The following is a 24,348-nucleotide window of genomic DNA, read 5'->3' on the forward strand; positions in this document are numbered from 1 at the left end:
CCAGGTTTCTTACTGCTGAAGAAAAGAAATAGGAATAAGGAAGGAAGGAAAGTTACCTTTAACCCTGTAGTGTTGGACTGCAATCGGAGGAATCATTATGGTGTCATGTTTTTTAATATAAATAGAGATACAGATAGGCAGATATAGATGTGTATATTCATATATAAACATTTCTTAGTTCTGTTTGCTGAGAGGACCCAGAAGTAAGACAACCAACCAGCAGCACTGAACATATCTAGTTCCCAGGTCTTGGTGTCTAAATGTTAGTTTCTAATAAATCAGTCTCCAGGACTCTATAGAGAAATGGATGATTCCAGGGCTGAGACAAAGAAAAGATAAGATGAATGGGGAATGACTTGTGGTACCAGAAAGTATAGTGCTCAAAAGTTAATGAGGGAACATCAAAAGAACAGATGAGCCAACACGAAGAAGCACCCAATGGCCAAAATCAGGATATTTGGAGAAACAACACAATGACTGCAATGGATCATAACCCATAGAATAAAATAAACATCCATAAATTATACTGAAGTAAAAAAAATAAGTATAAATAAGAAATTAATAACTGGGGGAGAAGGTGCAGCACAGAAAAATCACCCTACATGAAAAAAATAATCATTTGGCAAAGACCACAAAATTTATTGGAGGCAAGAATCATCAAATAGATGTTAAAAGTCATGGGTAAAATATGACAAAAGAACAAAATATTTATGTAATCCCCTTTATTTTCCCACAGGATATTTATATAATTAAATTACCAAAGGAGGGGCACCTGGGTGGCTCAGCGGTTGAGCATCTGCCTTTGGCTCAGGGTGTAATCCTGGGGACCTGAGATTGAGTCCCAAATTGAGCTTCCCACAGGAAGCCTGCTTCTCCCTCTGCCTATGTCTCTGCCTCCAAGTGTCTCTCATGAATAAATAAAATCTTAAAAAAAATACAAAAGGAAAAATAATACTTTTAAAGTATATAAACTGGGTCAACATCTCTTTAACTAAGTAATCAAAATATGACCAATAATGAAAAGTGTTGAAATCTTAATATACAGTATGAAAAAACATTACAACAGCATTTCTGAGATATTCTTGCCAAAAAAGCCTTAATTAGAGGAAATATTAGTCAATCCTACATTGAAGGACATTCTATAAAATAACTGGCCAGTACTCTTCAAAAGTGTCAAGGTCATAAAAGACAAAGGAAAACCAAGGAATTGTTCCAGATTAAAGAGATGAAGAAAATATGAAAACTAAATGCAATATAGGATCCCGGGATAGGTCTGAATCAGAATAAGGACATTAGGAATTTTGCTAATGTGAACATTTTATACAACCACTGCAGAATCATCAAAGTTCAGAAGTGATTGTTGATAATATACTATTACTAATTTCAGAACCTATTTAAATTTTGCTAATTATCCTCTTAATGTCAAAGGTGGCACAGAAAAAATTCAAGCTGAGTCAAAAACACCAGATTTTCTGAATAAAGTCCAATGCTCCTTCCACTGTCATATAGATTTAAAATTTTAATATACAAGGATAAGTCAATTTCACTTAAAAATGAATTAAATAAGAACGTTAAATATTTACACATTACTTTTACATCATGGCATACTAGATAGTTATTAGTACAACAGTCACAAATTTGTAGTACAGTAACTGGAACAAATAAAAAGATTAATGTAAATACTGAGTAACGTGGTATTTATGGCATTAGATAAAATATGATTATCTCTAAAACAATTCAAACTATTTAAAATTACTGGGCTTTTCACCAATAATGGATGGTGGTCTGGGAATGACTTAAAAACCTTCCTCTATAGAGAGGCAATATAGTTGGTAAAGGGATGGAGTGAAAGGGAGCAAGAAAGGAAGAGTATATAGGTGGGAATCAGAAGAGAAAAGGAGTTAAGTAGAAAGGAAGGGAGATGTAAATCACACAGTTACATAGCCTTTGGCTCTTTCTGAATCCTTCCTATCGCACATCTTTACAACATGCTATTGACAGTAGGAGCCTCCCCTGTGTTACTCTGAATCTCATTTTTTTCCCCCAGACCAGTAAAATATATCAGAAAGACCCTAAGGAGAAAGTTAAATCTAGGAACTAAATAGCAATCTTATAATGCCATAGTACTGTCTTAATTGAAATTTCATTATCCCCAGCAGAAAATATAAATATATGAGAATTTTATAAGAGCACCATAAGTTTTTATTTATTTTTTGAAGGGGTTATGTATCTTCTCCAAAAACAACTCTTACCACCTTCCTTGACTGATCTTGTAACAACCTTAGATTTTGTCTGTGTCAAAGGCTCCTCTTGCTGCTTGTAGCAAAGAAAGAGGAATGGAAAGATCTGTATGAACAGTCTAAGGAAGGTGACTTCTACTTTTCCTTGGAAGAAACAAGGCACTTCTGTATATGTAAAAGGGTAGCATTACCATTTTAGATACAGTCCTATTATCCACATTAATGATGGGAATACCTTGATACAAGTTATATATATATAAAACAAGGCCATCTCTTCTAGTGTCAGAATATGGATCTGGTGACAGGCTGGCTCTGAAAATGTTTGAAAATCATTTATGTTAAGGGCTTAGATTTGACAGAAAGATGTAGAAATTAAAAAAAAAAAGAATTCCCTTATAATAAAATATGCACAGGTGCCTGGGTGGCTCAGTGTTTGTGCATCTGCCTTTGGCTCAGGTTATGATCCTGGGGTCCTGGGATAGAGTCCCACATCAGGCTCCCTAAAGGGAGCCTTCCTCTCCCTCTGCCTATGTCTCTGCCTCTCTGTGCCTCTCATGAATAAATAAATAAAATCTTAAAAAAAATGCATAGACTTGAAAGACAAAGAACTTCCAAAAATTAAAAATAATAACTTCACAAAGAACAGAAAGTTTTCTAACCAAAGAAATGATCTGAGTGAAGATGTATTCATGTATAGCACTTATCATATTTTACATATTTTCACACATAATTTATAGATTTACACAAATTTCATATTGAAATCGCAAATATCTTCCATGTTACAGATGTACAAAAACTGACAAAAAATTTAGATAAGACAGAGCTTATCAAAGGTTAATGACAATTAAAAGCACTATTATTTTTTAAATTATTAACTTTCATCATTTAAAAAGAATAGATATTAGATTAAAATGGACTTAACAGTGTAAACAACACATACCAATGAAATCCGCCCCCGCCCGAAAGATAAACAGAGAAAAAAAGCCTAACCTATAACCATCTGGTTTGGTAAAAAGATTATAAGGGTTTACTAATAAGGAGACAGCCATTAGTCAGGTTTAGAAAACATGGGTTTGAATACCTAAAGCCAATTATACATTTCTTTCAAAATGTCCTGATGCGTTCTTGCCAGTAGCATTCCTGTTTTTAGCTGCATTTCACTGTCCTAATGAGATCGAAGAGCTATTCAACAACAACACAATCACATCAACAAACTGTAGAATTATGTTCACTGTTTTGTGACTCATTCATTGATAAAACAGATTTTTTTTTAAAAAAAGGTTAAATCATCATTCAGGAAAGAGTAATTTTAGTTTCCTGGCCTATACTAGAGATTTTTAATATAGTGAAACCTCTGTAGGGTCAAGAGGTTTAAAATGGATTTCCCTGCAAGATAATGTAAGATATGGGAATGTTGCCAGCAAAAGGACTGATGAAACAGAGTAACATATAATCCTTATAAACAGAAATCATCTGTGAGATTCAAAATACTAGGTATAGGAGAGGGAGTTTTATCTAGAATGTTATCATTCTTAATCTGTCTGAAATAATTAAGCTGAATTCTTCTGCCCAATTTTCAAGCGGTATTTTACTATTTAAAAAATCTTGAAGTGCATTGTATGGGTGATGTGACGTTTCACCGTGGAATTAAGTGGTAATTCTTGACAAAGCAGTTATTATCATGAGATAATTGACCTTATTTGAGAGTTAAGCTTCCTGAGGCAAAGTTGAGTGTACTTAATCCTGGCAGGTTAATTATCTAGTGATTATGGAGACTTGAAAGGTATTACTCTGAAGAACCATTTGCAAAATGACACTATTAAAAAAAAACTTAATTTAATAAAAATGAAAAACAAGAAAAATAATCAAGTTCTTTAGTCATGTATTGCTAGATAATGACTACAAAGCAGCTTGCATTAGCAAGCATCAATAGATACAATTATCTGCGTATAGAAAGTTCTTTATTAAGCTGACTACATGTGATTCTACTAACAAATGTTTGTTGTTGAAGGGAAATATTTTAAACTTTGACAATGTCAGAAACAAATTAAAAATATGACATTTAAAGAAGTTATATACTAGTTTCAAAACTACCTTAAATTGTTAAATTCAGGTGTGCAGTTTAAGAGTATAAAATGCAATGTCAACAGGTCACTGAAGTTTTTTGACAAATTTGTTTCCATGCATTTCTGAATCTCAGTCAAAAGTAAACCATGCTAATCAAAATCACAAAGAGAGGTTACATCCATTAGGATGGCTACTGTCAAAAAAAGGGGAAAGTTATAAGTGTTAGTAAGGATATAGAGAAATTGAATACTGTGCTTTGCCAGTGGGAATAGAAATGGTGCAGCTGCTGTGAAAAACAATTTGGTAGTTCCTCAAAAAGTTAAAGACAGAATTATTATCATACAATCTGGTAGTTCCACTTCTAGGTTAATACCTAAAAATCCTGAAAGCAGGTACTCAAACAGATACTTGTACAGCACTATTTATAGCAGCATTATTCACAAAAACCGAAAGGCAAAAATAAATGAATGTCTATTAACGGATAACTTAATAAACAAAGACAAAATTCATGGATAAAGACATGTTACGTGGATAAACATTGAAAACATAAGTGAAATAAACCATATACAGACAACTATTGTGTGATCCTACTTAAACCTAGAGGAGGCAAATTCATAGAGACAGACAATAGAATCGTGGTTATCAGGGATGTGGGGAGTTATTGTTAAATATGCAGAGTTTCTGCTTGGGATGATAAAAGGTTCTGGAAATGGATAGTGCTGTTGGTTGAACAACATTGTGGGTATATTTAATGCTACTGAATTGTACGCTTAAAAATGGTAAATTTTCTGTTGTGTGTTTTTTACCACAATGAAAGAAAAGAAAGGAAAAAAGTAAATTATATTACTTAATAATTATACTTTGTTTTTATCACATTAATGCAGCAAGGTATTCCTGTGGACACTTCTACATTGTACCTGGATTTGCCCAACCAAATATTTTCAGATATTCCCTGGAGAAGAATATCCTTTTCTCTGGGCAAATCAGATTAAAGAAACAGGATTAAGAAATGGGAAAAATCTAACTCAAAAGGTACTACAGCCTTTAACTACAGGTTAGCCTGTAAATACTAACCATGAAAAAAGAGTATCTAAAATTAAATATGATAGGCATTTTATTTTAGATTTCAGAACAAGAGCTTTGCTGACTTAGAATAAAATTGGTCAGTGTTACTAAATATTAGTATGTGTGAGAAAATGAATACTTAGGTTTTAAAAAACATTTTAAGCTGCTAAGAGGAAATTTAAAGAATCATGTAGTATTTCTGTACAAATCCCTCACTTTACACATGAAGATTTAAAGGAATAGTAATTGACTAATAAATCAACAAGTTGATTAAAGTTATGCATTTTATTAATATATAAATATATATCATTTGCTAATATTTAAAGGAGGGTCAAAATTTTTGAGTGTCTGCTGATATTCTAGAATCTTTCTTATAGAACCAGATTCATGATTCATAGTTTATAATTTCCAGTTTCAGTTTTTTTTAAGCAGAGTGAAAACTTGTAGACACTTATAAAGCTACTTCTGGGTGTAGATATTTATAAATTTTTGCTTCTTTTAATATTTTATAATTTTCATGCCCATATCTAATTCAAGAGCAGTTTTTTAAAGTAACTTCTCTTGGGGCAGCCCAGGTGGCTCAGCGGTTTAGCGCCGCCTTCAGCCCAGGGCCTGATCCTGGAGACTCAGGATGGAGTGCCTGCATGGGGCCTGCTTCTCCCTCTGCCTGTGTCTCTCTCCCTCACACTCTCTCTCTCTCATGAATAAATAAATAAAATCTAAAAAAAAAAATTATCTTTATTGAATTTTGTACCCCAATTTCATTCATTAAACAAATCCTCATTCTATTTGTATTCACATTTTATCAGATTATATAACTGAATAATTAATAATGAAGACAAACTGCATTAAAAAGGTTTAGAAACAAATAAATAGACTCTCTGTAAATAAAGAACATTGTGGGAGAAGTAAGGTGGTATACTAGAGAAGAGCCTAATATCCACGAGTTCTACCTCATTTACTTAGAACTTCTTGTTATGTTTAATCAAGGGAACGAGAAGTGCGTATTATCAAAGCAAGCTAGTTAAGTAAAACTTAATTAAGAGAGGAACAAGATCAACATTTGTAATAACACTTCCAATACCACCTAAAAAAAAGGAGTACTTTCTATGCATTAAAAACCAGCCACAGATTGTGTAGATTAAATGACAGCTTTTTTTTTTTTTTAAAGATTTATTTATTTGGGAGAGAGAGAGTGTGAGTTCACCTGTGAGAACACAAATGGGGAGGGGAGAGAGGCAGAGGAAGAAGGAGAAGCAAACTCTTCACTGAGCAGGGCTCAATCCAGGTCCTTGGATTGTGACCTGAGCCAAAGGCAGACACTTAACTGACTGAGCCACCCAGGTGGCCCTAACTGATGGTTTTTGTGGAAAACATATGTAACTTTAAAGCATTACTCAATGGTGGGGTATGATAATATTTAATAGTCTGTTAAGATTAAAACCCAGGACTATCAAAGAACTCCTCCTTTGGCTTGATAACACCACCGAAATATAAGGAAATCTATCATGGAAATAACAGAAATTTGATACATGGCTAAAAAAATAAACTGGTACTTATTCATTTTAACATTGGTTCTTTGGAACTTTTTATCTGAGTGACTCTACATAATTTTTCCTATTTTTAAACTATTATCAATGGAATTACAGTATATATTTTTAAAAATTGCTTTATGAGATATAATTGCATATACTAACCTGCACAAAGTAGGTAGCTAAGTGTTGACACATGAATCAAGTCCTGAAACCATTACTACCATCAAGATAAGGAACACATCCATTATTTTCAATATTTTCCTAACATCTGTTTGTGATCATTGCCTCACAGTACATCTCTATCCCTAGGCAACCATGGATCTACTGTCACTATGGATTAGTTTCAATTTTCGAGAATTTAATTTAAATAGAATCATAGAGTATACCTCTGTCTGGCATCTCTTCTTTCACTCAGCATATATATTCTAAGATTCAACCATGTAAGGTGCATGTAAAATAATTCACTTCTTTCATAGTTGAGTAGTATTCTACTGTATGGATATGTAATAATTTGTTCATCCAGTCACCAGTTGATTGACATTTTGGTTCCTTCCTGACATTGGGTATTACAAATAAAATTGCTAAAAACAAAACAAAACAAAACACCCCAAATAAAATTGCTATGAGCATTGTTTATGTTTCTATAGGAACATATGATTTCATTTCTCTTGGGTAAAATACCCAAAGGTGGACTAGCAAGGTCATATGGCAGGTGGATATTTAAGTTTCTAAGAAACTGGTAAACTTTTTCAAAGCAGTTGTAGTATTTACATTCTTACCAGCTGTATATGACAATTCTAGCTCTATATTTTGCCAATATTTGGTATGGTCCCACTTTTTAATTTTGGACACTCGAATTGCAAGGACCTAAGTATGCTTTTTTGGATATGGATATTCAACTGCTACAGCATGATTTGTTAAAAGGACTATTCTCTGTGGAATGACCTCTGAAACTTTGTTGAAAAATCAATTATGGGTCTATTTATGTACTATCCCTTCTGTTTCATGATCCATTTGTCTATCTTCAGGCCAATGCCACAATGTACTGATTGCTATAGCTTTATAGTAAGTCTTGAAACCATGTAATATAGGTCCTCTGATTTTGTTTTTTTAAAAGTTGGCCTGGCTATTCGAGTCCAGGGCTTTTCCATATGAATTTTAGAATAAGTTTGTTGACTTCCACCAAAAAAACCTCCTGTGATTTTGATTAACTTATGTTGGGTTTTTACACCAATTTGAGAACTGATACTTAACAATAGTCTTAAAATCTACAAACGTGCTATTGATCTTCATTTAATTCTCTTTAAGTTTTTTCAACAATGTTTTGTAGTGTTTAGTATATACAAACTTTGCACATCTTTTCTTGGATTTATCCCAAATATGTCATACATTTTTATGATATCAGAAATAACATTTTTATTTTTCATTTATTTTTTAAAGTTTTATTTAAGTATCTCTACACTACACGCAGGTTCGAATTGCCCAACCCTGAGATCAGGAGTAGCATGCTCCTCCAACAGAGCCAGCCAGGCGCCCTGGTTTCAGAAAAGTATGTTTTAATTAATGAATTCCTATTTATTTATTTCTCTTCTCAGAAGAGAAAATTCCAAGTAGACTTCTGCTGAGCATGGAGCCCTATGTGGGGCCCCACTGTAACCCTGAGATCATGATCTGAGCTGAAATCAAGAGTTGGATACTTAACTGACTGATCCACCCAGAAGCCCCAGAAATAGTATTTTTAATACCAATTTCTGAGTATTTGCTGTTAACATATAGAAATACAATTTGTTTTTGTATGTTTATCTTGTACCCCACAACCTTGCTAAACTCTTTTAGTTGTAAGTAGCTTTTTGCAGATTTTATAGAATTAAAAAAAACCAATTATGGTGTTTGATAATAGAGATAATTTTACTTTTTCCTTTCTAATCTGTATGTTTTTTATGCCTTATTAGCATGGTACAATGTTGGATAGAAGTTTAGAGTTTTGTTCCTGATCTTATAAGGAAAATATTCAGTCTTTCATCACCAAGTCTGATGTTAGTGTTACATTATTTGTGGATGTCCTTTGTTGGACTGAAGAAGTTTTCTTCTATTAGTATTCTGAGGGCTTTTTATCAGGAATGGATGTTGGATTTCATCAATTGTTTTCTCTGTCTCTATTCAGATGATTATGTTTTCTTCTCAGTTTTACTAAGGTGGATCATATTAATTGATTTCTGCATTTCTGGTCATGATTATCCTTTCTATATATTGTTGGGTTTGATTTGCTGAAATTATCTTAATAATTTTTGCATCTATTTTTATGAGGGATATTGGTCTGAAGCTTTTAATTCTTTGATTTGGTACGATTTCTTCTTCAACAGTTTGAGATAGTTTGTATAGCACTGTTATTATTTCTTCCTTAAATTTGTGTTAGCAGCAATTTGGCACTAGGATTTTCTTTGTGGGAAAGGTTTTTAACTAAAAATTCAATTTCTTTAATAGATAACCTGAATAGCCCCATTTCTAGTTTTTCTTGAGTGTGCTTTGGTTACCGTATGTTTTTCAAGGAATTTGTCCATTACATACAGCTGGTTAAATTATATTGGAATAATACTGTTAGGAGAGGAACCGCAATATCTTCTATTCTAGTCTAATTTGCTGCATTAGTGTTCTGAGCACTCTACCTGGAGCCCCATGAATTATGGGGTTATTTACTCTGGCTCACAGAACAAGAATGATTACAGATTCTACATGCACTCTGAGGATTATTCTCTCTAATCTTTTCAGGTGGTTTCCAACTTCACCAGTTTCCTGACAAATATGTGCCGATTAGTTCTCAGCTGAAGACTTGGGTGGGACTCTGCAAATCTCTGTTCTCTATGTAGCTCTTTTCTCCCTGATACTCTGACTTGCAAACTCTAGCTATCCAGCTGTTAGATTTCCCAAATTTTTAGTTCCATCTCCTCAATTCAAAAGAGACTGCCCAGAGGGTTCCCCACTTTGTGCTTTAGCCTGGAAATTCTCTCCAAGCACTAAGCTGAGGTAATCATAGGGATCACCTCATTCATTTCTTGTCTCACAAGGATCAATGTGAAGAGAGAACCTTGGTGGACAAGGTGTTTTCAAATTTTTAGTATTAAGGCTATCAGGAAAGTTTTAAAGCATCATTAGTAGTGTACAACTTCTGTAAAACGGAAGGTGGTATCAGGTAGAAAATAAGAGCTAAGTTTGTTTCTGCTAACTGTTGATATTTTGAAAATTTATAGTAAGCACAGATTTTTAAAAAGACCTTATTTATTTATTATTTTTATTTATTTATTTGAGAGAGAGAGAGTGTGTGTGTGGACCCTGGGATCATGATCTGAGCCAAAGGCAGATGCTTAGTCAACTGAACCACCCAGGCAACCCAATAAACACAAATTTGATTGTTGTTTTGGGGATGAGGGGGAGAAAGAAAGACAAAACAATCCTTTATGTATTCCCTGAGGAAAATATTTTACATTTCATTGCATTTTAGAAATAAAATATCCCTTTTTTTCCTGGATACCTAAAGATAGTTTATTATTACTAAAGTATTCAAGGAGAACAATGAAAGATGAGATTAAAGAAATAAAACAATGCCACAACTGCTTTTTATAATCCAATATGGAATCATTTCCATTTATCCTTATTAAATTTCATCACTCAACTGATATTTCCAGTCTATTAAAGTTTTCCAAAGTCTCATTTTTGACATTCAACTTACTTGATATTTGTTAAAGTATTGCATTATTTGCATTCTCTGCATTTGCATTATCTGCAAATACAGCTTTATCTGAATCATGGATAGCTGAGCAAAGCTTAGAGTAAATACTGAGGCATACCACTAGAAATCTATTTATTTTGAGATTGGTTCAATAAAATACCAAATATATCTAATTGCCCTGTATTCAACATTTATTATCCTATAATCCATATTATGACATGGTCTCAAATATACTATACATCTATTGTTTATTGGTCTGCCATAATAGATACTACATATCTATTGAAATGAATTTTAATGAATAGTAATTACACCAACAAAGTAAAAAGCTATTCTGACATAACTTATAGCTTGTAATTTTACAACTTCCTCTTCTAAGTAGGGAAAAACGATTCCTTCAATAATCCATACTATAGGGCAGCTCTGGTGGCTCAGCGGTTTAGTGCCGCCTTCAGCTCAGGGTGTGATCCTGGAGAACCAGGATCAAGTCCCATGTCAGGCTCCCTGCACGAAGCCTGCTTCTCCCTCTGCCTGTGTCTCTGCCTCTATCTATCTCTCTGTGTGTCTCTCATGAATAAATAAATAAAATATTAAAAAAAATCCATACTATATATAGGTTACAATAGCATAATCTCTCTCCTATTCTGTAAGTGCTAGTCTAACTTTACTGGTGTGTAGAATCAATCATATCAATATATAAGATAAAATTTTACCATTTTAGCCATGTTAAGTGTTCAAATGGAGTTACCTTAAGTACATTCATAACGCTGTACAATCATCACCATTATCCATTTCCAGACCTTTTCGTTATCCCAAATAGAAGCTTTGTACCCACGAAACATAACTCAATTCCCCCTTTCCCATAATGCCTGGGCAACCACTATTCTACTGTCTTGTCTCTGAATTTGACTATGCTAGGCACCTCATATTAAGTGGAGTCCTTAAAGGAAAATCCAGTAGTTGTGTATGGCTTGTTTCACTTAACATAATGTTTGCAAAATTCATTCATGTTGTATTATTCACCAGAGTTTCATTTCTTTTTAAGGCTGAATAATATTTCATTTTATGTATATACCAAATTTTATCTATTCATTTGGCGACTGGAAATAATGCTGCCATAAATAGTGGTGTACAAATATTAGAATTTCTGCTTTCAGGACTTTTGGGTATATGCCTATTAGGAGAACTGCTGGATCCTATGGTAATAATTCTAGGTTTAACATTTTGAGGAACCACCAAATTGTTTTCCACAGCAGCAGTACCATTTTACATTCCAATCAGCAATGCAAAAGTGTTCTGATTTCTCCACCTCCTTGGCAAAATGTTTCTCCTCTCCATATTTTTGAAAATAACCATCCTAATGTGTATCAAGTGGTATCTCATTTTGGTTTTTAAATGCATTTCGCTAATGGTTAGTGATGGTGAACATCTTTTCATGTGCTTATTAGCCATCTGTATATCTTCTTTGGAAAAATGTTTATTTAAAGTCCTCTGACAATTTATGAATTGGGTTGTTTTCTTGTTGAGATATATATTCTGGATGTTAACCCCTCACCAGACATTTCATTTGTAAATATTTCTTCTTATTCCAGGCTTTCATTTTATTATTTTTTTGAGTTTTATTTAAATTCCAGTTAGTTAACATACAGTATATTAGTTTCAGGTGTACATTATAAACATTCAACACTCATAGTGGCCTCATAGAATGGATTTGGAAGCCTTCTTTCCTTTTCTATTTTTTGAAATAGTTTGAGAAGAATAGGTATTAACTTTTTAAAAGATATTTAGTAAAATACACTTGTGAAACTATCTGGCCCCGGACTTTTGTTTGTTGGGAGGTTCTTGATTATTGATTCAATATTTTTTTTAAGATTTTATTTATTTATTCATGACAGAGAGAGAGAGAGAGAGAGGCAGAGACACAGGCAGAGGGAGGAGCAGGCTCCATGCAGGGAGCCTGATATGGAACTTGATCCCAGGAACCGAGATCATGCTCTAAGGTGAAGGCAGACACTCAACCGCTGAGCCACCGAGGCGTTCCTTGATTTAATTTCTTTGCTGGTTATGGGTCTGTTCAAGTTTTCTATTTCTCCCTGTTTCAGTTTTGGTAGTTTATATGTTTCTATGAATTTATCCATTTCTTTCAGGTTGTTCAATTTGTTGGCTTATAGTTTTTATCATATTCTAATTGTTTGTATTTCTGTGGTGTTGGCTATTATTTTTCCTCTATCATTTGTGATTTTATTTTTTGTGTCCTTTCTCTTTTCTCTTTTGATAAGTTTGGCTAAAGGTTTATCAATATTATTAATTTTTTCAAAGAACCAGCTCCTGATCTGTTATATTTTTTTTAATTTTAGTTTCTATATAATTTATTTCTGCTCTAATCTTTATTATTTCCTTCCTTCTGCTGGCTTTAGGTTTTAGTTTCTTGATAGTGTCCTTTGATGCACAAAAGTTTTTAATTTTGATGAAGTCCAAATATTTTTTTCTTGTTCTTGCTGTGCATTTGGAGGTTTTTTTTTTTTTAAAGTGAGGACCATTTTGATATCAGCATTTTCTGCAAACCTAATAATCCTGGGCCTCTATTCTTTTCTATTCTTCCAAATCTATGCCAAACTTTTAGTGTTATTCTCTGGTTCTGTAAATGCTTTGTATCTTTTTTACACGTGTTTAACAAATGTTTTTTTTTTTTTTAAATTCTGAGACAGATAGAGCATACACACAGAAGTCAGGGGAGGGGGAGAGGGAGAGGGAGAGGGAGAATCTCCAGCAGACTTTGCACTGAGCAAGGAGTCCGACATGGGACTCTATTTTATAACCCTGACATCATGACCTGAGCTGAAACCAAGAGTTGGATGCTTAACCAACTGAGCCACGCACATGCCCCAAATGTGAGCTCTTATTAAACAATTTTCTGCGTGCTCCAATGTTTTGTTTTTAAGGCTCCTCCCATTGCTTTCTTAATTGTGGTCATTTGATATTATAAAGTTAGTATTCAACTTTTGATGGTATTTAATTCCCTCAAGTTTAATTCTAAAGGCTCATTCTTTGGAATGATAGTTATCTTTTTAAAAGTTTTAAGAATTTGTTTTCTAAAGTACAGAGCATATATTTAACTATTGCCATTTGATCTTTCCTGACAACAAAGAACTGAGTTCAAATAGAAATTTCTCCCAAGGATTCTCACACCACCATACTGATGACCAATACTTTCATGTTATTTTAAAAGGCCAGATTAGCACTTTTCCTAGTTATTTCCTTTTTCCTTCAGAAAATAAAACTAGAGATAAAGAAAATGTGAAATGTAGATTTTAATCAAATGAGACTTCTAGCAGATACTTAGGCCATTACCACTATTTCTTGCCATTATGTCAGTTTGTGAATCATCAAAAATGTAGCATTTAAATTCTTCAAAGTGTCTTTGAAGATATTCAGACCATATTATTTCTACAAATCACCAAGGTAATCTCATAATTATGTCCAGGTCAAATTTATGTTATTCTATACAGACAACACAGTTATCTTATTTGGATACAAGATTAGTGAATATAATCAAACTATGTTATAGTAATAGACTTTGAGTCAAAATGGACTTCTGGGATAGACAGTACAATATGTTCACTTTACACATAAAGACCCTGAGATTCATGAAAGGTAAGTGATACTGCCCAGGTCACAAGAAGATATACTGAAGGTCTCTCTATTTTTTTTTTTTTTTCTGTTCCATGGATGTTTAAGGTCTATAGGTTAAACAGAGGCTATAAATACTATATGAGCAAAAAAAAAAAATTACTTTCCACTAATTTTGAATAAAAGAAAGTATAATCTTGGTAAAAAGAAAAAACGATGAAAGTTAAAAAAAAACTATTTTATCACGTTCAAATACAACATACAAATATTAGCAAAAATGATATTAATAACAAATTTAATACAAATGATAATATATCAACATTTACTCACAATTTATTAAGTAGACTCACACTTTTAATAAATATTTAAATTTATAAACATTCATTTTAGACCAAATGTCCCTTACCTGAATCCATGAGAATTGCAGAGGATAACGTTATTTAACTGGTCAGAAAACAAATCAGTTGATGTGAAGGGATCAGGATAAGGGGGGAAGGGTTGACTGAAAGGTTGACAGAAGTGATTTGATTGTGGTCATGGCTACATGTCATGTATGTGTTTGCAAAAGCTCACAGAAATGTATAGCAAAAAGTTAATTTTACTGTATGTAAATTATAAACCTCAATAATTCTTTAAAAGACCAATTTCTTACTATGAAAGAAAACTAGTGTATAGTGAAGAAAATATTACAAATATTAAATTCGAGGGGTTTAAACTGAGGGAGTTGTGTAATTTTCAATTATATTTTTTCAAGTATTTCTGTTTTTATTTCTAAACTTACACACAGACCAAAAAAATACCTCCCCCAACCCAAAAAAAGCCCAGAAAAACATCAGGCACTTATTTTTTTTTAAAAGCAACTCACCGTCTCATTTCCAAAAAGTATGTCAATATAAGGCATAACTTTCATCAATGATTCCTTGTAGAACTGACTAATAAATGGTGCAGACAAATTCAAAGTGAAAATTCTGTTGTTTTCAGAAGCATGGCTAGCCACTTTTAATACCGATTCTGGGGAAACTGTAAGAAAAAAGCCCTGGATAAAGAAAAAAGGACGGGAAATTAAAAATGCCATCTCCACAGAGTCATTCTTGGTCAGAATAAAAGGCACCTATAAAAAATGCAAAAGTCTATGTATTATGAACTTTACAATACAGGTATAAAATGCAAGGCAGAAAACAGCAGCATTTGATTAGAAAAATCTATCATTTGAGTACAATATGCTTAATATGTGCCATTATGTCAGAGTATAATCCATTACTTATTTTTTATTAGATTTCTATAATCAATACTGAAAGAATTCTGGGAATCCACAGAAGAAAAAATATTTCAAAGGTCTCATTTGAGACAATGATTACATTTAAATTAGAGAAACCGTAAAGGCAGATTGGATCCTTTTAGCTTCTTATAAATAGTTTGGATTCTTGTAAGTAATATACTACTTGTTAAAAACTGAAATTAGTTTAGAAATTAAGTTAGTTTACTAAGATCATTAGTCTATTAGCTTATGAAACACCTAAGGTGAAGTTTTTAGGAAGATTCTGATTTGAGGGAATCCCTGGGTGGCTCAGTGGTTTACGCCTGCCTTCGGCCCAGGGCATGATCCTGGAGTCCCGGGATCAGGTCCCACATCAGGCTCCCTGCATGGAGCCTGCTTCTCCCTCTGTCTGTGTCTCTGTCTGTCTCTCTCTTTGTGTCTCTCATGAATAAATAAATACAATCTTTAAAAAAAATAGGGAAGATTCTGATTTGAAAATTTCAAATAATGAGAAAATAATTCAGTAATAGAAAAATATTTTAATTATAACTTATCGAGTATCGAGCAGGGCTTCTTGCTCAGTGGAGAGTCTGCATCTCCCTGTCCCTCTGCTATTCCCCCTGCTTGTGCTCTCTTTGTCTCTCTCTTGAATAAATAAATAAAATCTTTAAAAAAAAAAGATTTGTACTTCCTAGATAAAAAACAGTGTAAGTGAGACACTTGGGTGGCTCAGTGGTTGAGCATCTGCCTTTGGCTAAGGTTGTAATGCTGGGGTCCTCTGATAGTCACTCATCAGGCTCCTCACAGGGAGCTTGCTTCTCCCTCTGTCTATGTTTCTGCTTCTTTCTCTCTCTGTGTCTCTCATGAGTGCATAAATAAAATCTTAAAAAAAAAAGTAAGCAAAGACATGGATGCTTATATAGGAAATTGATTTGAATGGTGCATGAGTAAAGACTGACTACACAAAGGGCAACAGAGGGTAAAGTCAAAAAGGCCAGTTAAGAACACAAAAGGCAGGGATGCCTGGGTGACTCAGCAGTTGAGTCGGCCTTCAGCTCAGGGTAAGACCCAGGATCCGAGATCAAGTCCCACATCACGCTCCTTGCAGGGAGTCTGCTTCTCCCTTTGCCTCTTGCTCTCTCTGTCTCTCATGAATAAATAAATAAAAACTTGAAAACAACAACAACAACAACAACAACAACAACAACAACACCACAAAAGGCCTTGAGTGGCACATTAGGAGTCTCTCAGGCAGGGTGAGGATAGATGAAGGGTAATGAAGATTTCCTTGAAAGAAAGGACTAATAAGCTTGTGTGAAATTTGAAAGAATGTTAATCTGGACAGCAACAATTCATAACAGTCAAAAGCAGAAAAGAAAAACATAAATAATCAGAGGAAGGCAATTGAGGACAGCAGAAATGACGACAGAGAAATCCAAAAGGGAAATTTTAAGAATATACTTAAAGGTACCCAATACTATCAATGGGTAGGAAAGAAAAGATGAGCGAAAGCCACCGGATTTGATGATTAAGGGGAAGTACTTATGGCATACAGATTTAATCTAATAGGATTAAATTTCTTTTAAAATTACAAAAAGGCTATTGGAATGTTCAACTGTAACTGAGGAACTAACCACATCCATCATGTAAACTCTAAAAAGTTTAAAAAGAAAAAAGTATTTTTTCTATTACTTTCAAATTGAATATTAAGAGGATACTAAAAAATTAATTTTGAGGCAGGAGTCATGTACACTTGGATATGAAGGGGTTTATTGCCCTTATAAGCTCTGAGATATTAAGAAAGAATTTTATAGTATAATTGTTTCTTATTACTTTAAAGGATTGCTAATGAAATCATCATAAGAATGTTTCCTTATTATAATAACATATTTTCTCATTATTTAAAAATCCCAATCCATTTATTCTTTAGCAATATTCAACCGTTCTAAAAGGTAACAAGTCTTAGTTGTAGGTAACATTATTTTTTAAGTGTTTTCACCTTATTTTAATCGACTGCCATGTCACTTGCAAACTATGAACATCCAAGCTGTTTCCTTTGCTATTTTTGTCACTTGGGGAATTAAAATGAACAGTTTATATAGCATCTTGTCTCCATAGTAATAAGTATGTACTTGCTTTTTAGTCTTTCATTTAATGAGGAGTGTTTAAACCCCTCACCCCCCCATTTCTCCCCAGACTGCTCCAGCATGAAATAAAAACCTCCCAGAGCTAGCCTTCTGCCAGCTGTGGATTAACCACAGCCAGCCATAGAATGGCCTACACAAATAGTAACCTGGTCAAATAATTAGGCTTCTCACCAACTTCGGACTGAAAATTTGATCTGTACTAAAATACATCTGATTGTAATTTAAGGTACTGAACAGTATGCCCCTGGAGTCTAAATCTGGCCTCATTCCAAATGTGTGTATGTGTGTTTTACTTTAAAATGCAACACAAGAGTATTGTGATGTGGACAATATAACTTCCATTTTGTTTTGTTAATTTTATAAAGAATATACAAAAAACTATCAGCTTTTAAACGAGGAAAATTCACAATTAAATCCCATTTTTGAATAGTCTCTTGTTTTACTTAAAGTAAATGTTTTAGTATTTAAACAATTTAGGATTTGTGTTCTGTTCTAGTACAAAGACTTAAAATTGATGCCAACCATAATTTTTCTTCCTAGATTTATATCCTTTGCTAGGCCACACATTCTAGACTGTATTATCACTAAAAATGGAAACAGTGCCATTAGAAATTTTTTTTTTCAAGTGTCAGGTTTACAATAAAAACAAGCCAATCGTTTATATGGCTCTAGTTTAGAAAAGTATATAATCAAGAAAATTTTGTAATTTCTAATTTGGGATTTCAATCTATACAACAGTTAATCCTATTACTCTTTGTCCCTATGAGCAACTGAAAGCAAAGCATATTCTAACACTTAAAAGATCTGATAATATTAATCAGTACTGAATGTGAGGCAAGATGATTTTATTCATTAAAATGGTAAACAAGGGATCCCTGGGTGGCTCAGAGGTTTAGCACCTGCTTTCGGCCCAGAGTGTGTCCTGGGGACCCGGGATCAAGCCCCACATCGGGCTTCCTGCATGGAGCCTGCTTCTCTCTCTGCCTGTGTCTCTGCCTCCTCTTTCTGTGTCTCTCATGAAAAAATAAATACAATCTTAAAAAAAAGGTAAACAAAACAGAACAAAAAGGAGTAGGAGGGATGGGGAAAGACTAAGGCAGAGCCAAAGAACCATTTTAGCATAGCCACACTTGATGCTTAGAAATCTAATATGTGTGTTTGAGATTGAACTGTGCAGGTCCACTTATGCACAGATTTTTTTTTGATAAATACAATCAATACAGTCCTATAAATGTATTTTCTCTTCCTTATAAGTTTTTAAATAACATTTTCTTTTCTCTAGCTTACTTTATTTATTGTAATTATGTATTTAATAGACTGTTTATGTTACGGGTAAGGCTTCTGGTCAATGATAGTTTACTACTAAGTATTTAAGTTCTGGATGAGTCAAAAGTTATATGCACATTTTTGACTGTGCGAGGTGCTGGTACCCCTAACCCCTGCATTCTTCAAGAATCAACTGTAAATAAATTTGTCATCCAATTACTCTGAGGATTTCTTGGTGTAGTTTAGATGCTACATAGGAGGATGTAAAATAATTAAATTCCTTAATATACTAAAAGATAAGGAAAGGAGGGATCCCTGGGTGGCGCAGTGGTTTAGCACCTGCCTTTGACCGAGAGTGTGATCTGGAAGACCCAGGTTCAAGTCCCACATCTGGCTCCCTGCATGGAGCCTGCTTCTCCCTCTGCCTGTGTCTCTACCTCTCTCTCTCTCTCTGTGTCTTTCATGAATAAATAATAAAATCTTAAAAATAAATAAATAATAAAAAAATAAAAGTAAAAAAAAAAGATAAGGAAAGGAATTGTTCTTCTTGCTCTTTACCACTATGTATCTTAATTGAGGAAAATCATTTGAGCTTTTTTTTTCCCTTAAGATTATTTATTTATTTATTCATAGAGACACACAGAGAGAGAGAGAGGCAGAGGGAGAAGCAGGCTCCATGCAGAGAGCCTGACGTGGGACTCGATCCAGGGTCCCCAGAATCACATCCTAGGCTGCAGGCGGTGCTAAACCGCTGCACCACTGGGGCTGCCCTCATTTGGGCTTTTTAATTGTCCTTACCTAAGAGCACAAATTCTTTTTATTATTTCCATTAACAATTATCTGAAGAAAAGAGGTGTGTGTGTTTATGTGTATGTGCGCACGTGTTCATGTGATTGTAAATTTTAGGGATTTGTAACTCTTCAAAATATAAAAATATTGATTAAAAAGGGGCTAATGGGCAGCTCTGGTGGCGCAGTGGTTTAGCGCCGCCTGCAGCCTGGGGTGTGATCCTGGAGACGGGGGATCAAGTCTCATATCGGGCTTCCTGCATGGAGCCTGCTTCTCCCTCTGCCTGTGTCTCTGCCTCTCTCTCTCTCTCTGTCTCTCTGTGACTATCGTAAATAAATTAAAAAAAATTTTAAAAAATTAAATAAATAAATAAATCTTTAAATAAATAAATAAATAAATAAATAAATAAATAAATGGGACTAAAGCTACATAGAGTATCATGCCTTATAATTATCAAATGTAAGCACACAGTTATTGGGGGGGAAAGGAACTTTTATTTAAAAAAGTACTCTAATTAGAATATAACAGGGTAGAAATAGATATTATTTTCAAGCATTCAAACCAGTCTATTTGAATTTATTTGGGTAAAATTTCACACACAGTTGTAGCTGTAGATGTAGGGTCAGTAACCCTTTGAGTTTTATCTATAAGTAGTGAGTAAGCACTGGATTTTGACTAAAGGTTAAGAACTTACAATTTAGTTATAAGTTCTTTCTTGCAAATACAGAAGTTTATAAATTCCAGTTTAACGAGTTTTCTTTTAAAAAAAAAACATAGACAATCTATAATAAAACAAGTAAATATCAAACTTCTGGAGTGGGAATGACTTCAGAGCCTAAAGAGAGAAAATTATCTTAGAAAAATCAAAGCCTTCAGTTGATTCTCTTCCAATACTAGGAGGGGTATATAAAAGCAAACAAAAGATCAGGAAAAAATGTCGAGAGTAAATATGACAAAGGGTTAATATCTGTAGTCTATAAAGAACTTTAAAAATAGATTAAAAATTAAATATGAGGACATCAATAAATAAATTAGCCAAGAACACGAAAAAGCATTCCATTAAAAGTCAACAATATACTAACAAATTTATAGACAAGTATTTCTTTCTAACAATTAAAGAAACAACATGAGGAAGAAAGATTCTTTAGTGATGAAGAAAGGCTGGTAAAATTAATAGATTAATACTGCTAATGGGAGCGCAATTGACACTTTCTCAGAAAATAATTTGAAAATACACATATGGAACCATAAACAAATTCACACTCTTTGACCCAATAATTCTCTTTCTGAGAGTCTACTTTAAAGGAAATAATCTAAAATATGGGAAAATATTCATTCATGAACATATTGGTATACTATTTATTTTGCGGAAAACCTGGAAACAATGTACTTAATGACTGAGGAACAACAGTCAAGAAAGAATTGGCATATACACCTACTTTAAACCTGGCTGTTGATCATTTAAAATGTGGCTAGTTAAGAACAATGTGGCAACTTCAACTGAAGATCTGAATTTCAAATTTTATTTAATTTTAATTTAAATGTAAGAAGACACATGTAGCTAATGGGCACATGCAATGGACTAATGTGACTGTGGGGCTTGATTTTAATTTAATTTCTTTAATCATTTAGAAAAAGAAACAGTGGAAAAAAATTTTCTGCTAAACATCATTTTATTGTTTTGGTACAGCTACATTTCATTTTGATCACTGACAATTTAGTGACTGAAACGACTGTTATAAATTTAAGATAAACATCAATTTTAAAGGCTTAGTATGAATAAAAGAATGTCAAAAATATAATTAATCATTTTATATAATTACATGTTAAAATGAAAAATATTTTACACAGATTAAATAGACTACATCATTAATTTTACCTGTTTCTTTTTATTTTTTCAATGTGGTTACTAGAAAATTTTCAACTATCTGTGACTTATATTTCCATTGGACATTGCTAGAGAATATTTTGAAAATTTTTAAAATTATGATTATGGAAAAAATTATAATTATGAAAACTAAGTGGAAAAATGGAAAATGTTTACACCACATAAATGTTAAATGATACATAAAGCATACAAATGGTGTGTACAAAGTATGGTTACAAACTGCACTAAATCAAAAGGAAAAAAGTGGAAGAGAATATACACAGAGTAAAAATGGTTAAATGTGAGTAGAAAAATTGTGGGTAATTATAATATATATTTTTTATTTTTCAAATTTTGGTGATATTCAATTCTCTTCTGATAAAAATTATTTAAAAGAAAATATTTTATTACTTGAAGTAAATCTTTATACAAATAAGAGATGTTTATAAATGGTGATTAGCTTGATTCAATAAACGAGTAAGAGCAAAAGCAGATAAGTAAGTAAATAGTAAGTCTATTTTACTTCTTCAAGTACATGGCTGAATAAAGGAAAAAACTAAATAGGAGATTGGTGACTTTGGTAAATATAAATCACTATTCATAACAGCAAAGAAGAAAATTAAATAGGGAGTATGGTAACAGAAAAATATTTAGACAACCAAAGAGTGCCCCCAAACCTAGACAACCAATGATGAGAGGGCTGAGAGTACCAGATGCTGTGTTTCAAGGCACACCACTGTTGTCTATTCTAAAGAACATGTTTAGTCTGTTTTCCATAGCTTGATGAAGATGCCATAGTAATACGTGTCAGAGAATGAGGATGAAAGAATGAATAATCGAGAAGCCAAAAAACAAATACAACAACCAAATGATATGTTTCCTTCTTAATAGGATCTATATGTTTCGTAAATCTCCCAGAGAGTGTAAAATGTATTTCCTTATAGGAGAGGGAGGATCAAATATGAATTATGACAAAGTATAGTTCCTATGTGCTTGTCAAGAAAAATACTGACTTTGACAACCATTAAGATAATGTATAAATCGTCTACAATTACAATGTTATGATATGCACTACTTCATGCCAATGACAGCAATAGAATCACTAAAAGAAAAAAGCCAGAACAAATGCACTAGCAAATGCTTGTTACCACTGACTGAACCTAATGCATCAATGGAACCAAATAATTTACCTAGGTCTTCCTGCCTAGATGGTTCCTTTTGAAGCACCAATGAAATCGCTCATTCCACATATATTTTAATCTTTTTAGGGATTAAAATACCTGCAATCTTAACTATTCCATGAACGTAGAAGTTAGCCTTTCTTCCATCTGAAATAATCCCCTGAAAAAGCATGTAATAGGAGGCAGCAAGACATAGTGGAAAGAAGATAGGTTTTAGGGGGACATACATAGGATGTTTTTTTTTTTTTTTTTTTTTTTTCATAGGATGTTAATCATAGCTTTGCTGGAAGTGAAAGGCAGTGTTAGGCATCCTGGAAGTCCATCTCTAAGGGAAAAGATAAGGAAAATGTGGTAAATGCACACTATTATATAAAGATTCAAAGCAATAAACTAGAAATATATACATCAGATTGGACAAGTTATATAGTTCATACTTTTTTATATATTGTGTATAATGTAAACACACATCTAAAAATGATACATTTTTCAAGGTAAAACTCATATCAAATACATTAGAGTTCCCATAGTGAGAAGAGGAATGGGATTAGGGATCAAGAATGATATGAAAAATAAAATAATAAGAGAGGAGCCACGTCCAAGCCAATGAAAATAATCTGATACGATTTACTCAATTTTCAGTACCAGAGAGTTTAAACAAACCAGTATACTTACTCACTTATTAATTTTTAAGCAAACTCTGTACCCAATGTCAGGCTTGAACTCACAACCCTGAGACCTGGAGTCTCATGTTCTACTGACTGAGCCAGCCAGACACCCCAACAGTACACTTATTTTTAACAGTTTTGCCAATCTGACTACTCTTTAACTGTGATTTTTGGGTTATGTAACTTCCCTAGGCCTCACTGTTCTCATTTGAAAAATGGGAATAGTAGATACTATCAAAGTCATCATAAGAACTAAATGAGTGCTTAATACAATATTTGTTGTGTTATATGCACTTCACAAATATTTCCATTTTATTATTTCTGTAGTAATATGAAGAATATTAAAAAGTTTTGTTTTTGTATGAATGGTGAGTTTTACAGTTATAACTCTTAGTTGCAATGCTGACCAAAGTATGTTCTTTAACAATATACAGTTTGGTATTTCCTTCGAAATATAAATACATAAAACAAAATCCATCATTCTCTTTCCAAAAGCTCTGCCTCTGTTCTTTCCTTGATTTAATCATCCTATATCCTGCTGACAGATTAATCACCCTAATCACTCTTCTTTTCCTAGAAAATTAAATCCAAATGCCTCACACCCCAGCATTCAAAACTCTCCACAAAATACTCCCAACTTCCACAGTAAACCAGCTGTAACCTCTATTACTCCACAACATATGTCCTTGCTTCAATCATACAGAATGATTTGCTTCTCCCAAATATTACTCCACAACATATGTCCTTGCTTCAATCATACAGAATGATTTGCTTCTCCCAAAATAAGTCTTCTGGGTCTTTATGTTGTTCTTTCTATCTGAAATAGCCACTGGTTCTACCTGTTGGAATTTTGACCCTCCATCAAGGCCCCCTGAAATCTAAATTTTATCCTACAAAGACTTACTACGTTT

At 33.3% G+C, this 24,348-nt stretch overlaps 1 protein-coding gene across 3 annotated transcripts in view; it reads right to left on the bottom strand.

The window, feature by feature from the left end:
• Positions 1–24,348, bottom strand: part of ADK (adenosine kinase) — a 494,505-nt gene that overhangs the window by 144,747 nt on the left and 325,410 nt on the right. For 2 of the 3 annotated variants that reach the window (XM_055325525.1, XM_055325526.1), the window contains exon 7: positions 15,130–15,300. The exons of the other annotated variant lie outside the window; for it this stretch is intronic. In XM_055325525.1, coding sequence (XP_055181500.1) covers positions 15,130–15,300 — 171 coding nt within the window. The remainder of the gene's footprint in view (positions 1–15,129; positions 15,301–24,348) is intronic. 3 annotated transcript variants of the gene reach the window in all.

Source organism: Nyctereutes procyonoides, unplaced genomic scaffold, assembly GCF_905146905.1.
Source record: "Nyctereutes procyonoides isolate TBG_1078 unplaced genomic scaffold, NYPRO_anot_genome, whole genome shotgun sequence".
Lineage (NCBI taxonomy): Eukaryota > Metazoa > Chordata > Mammalia > Carnivora > Canidae > Nyctereutes > Nyctereutes procyonoides.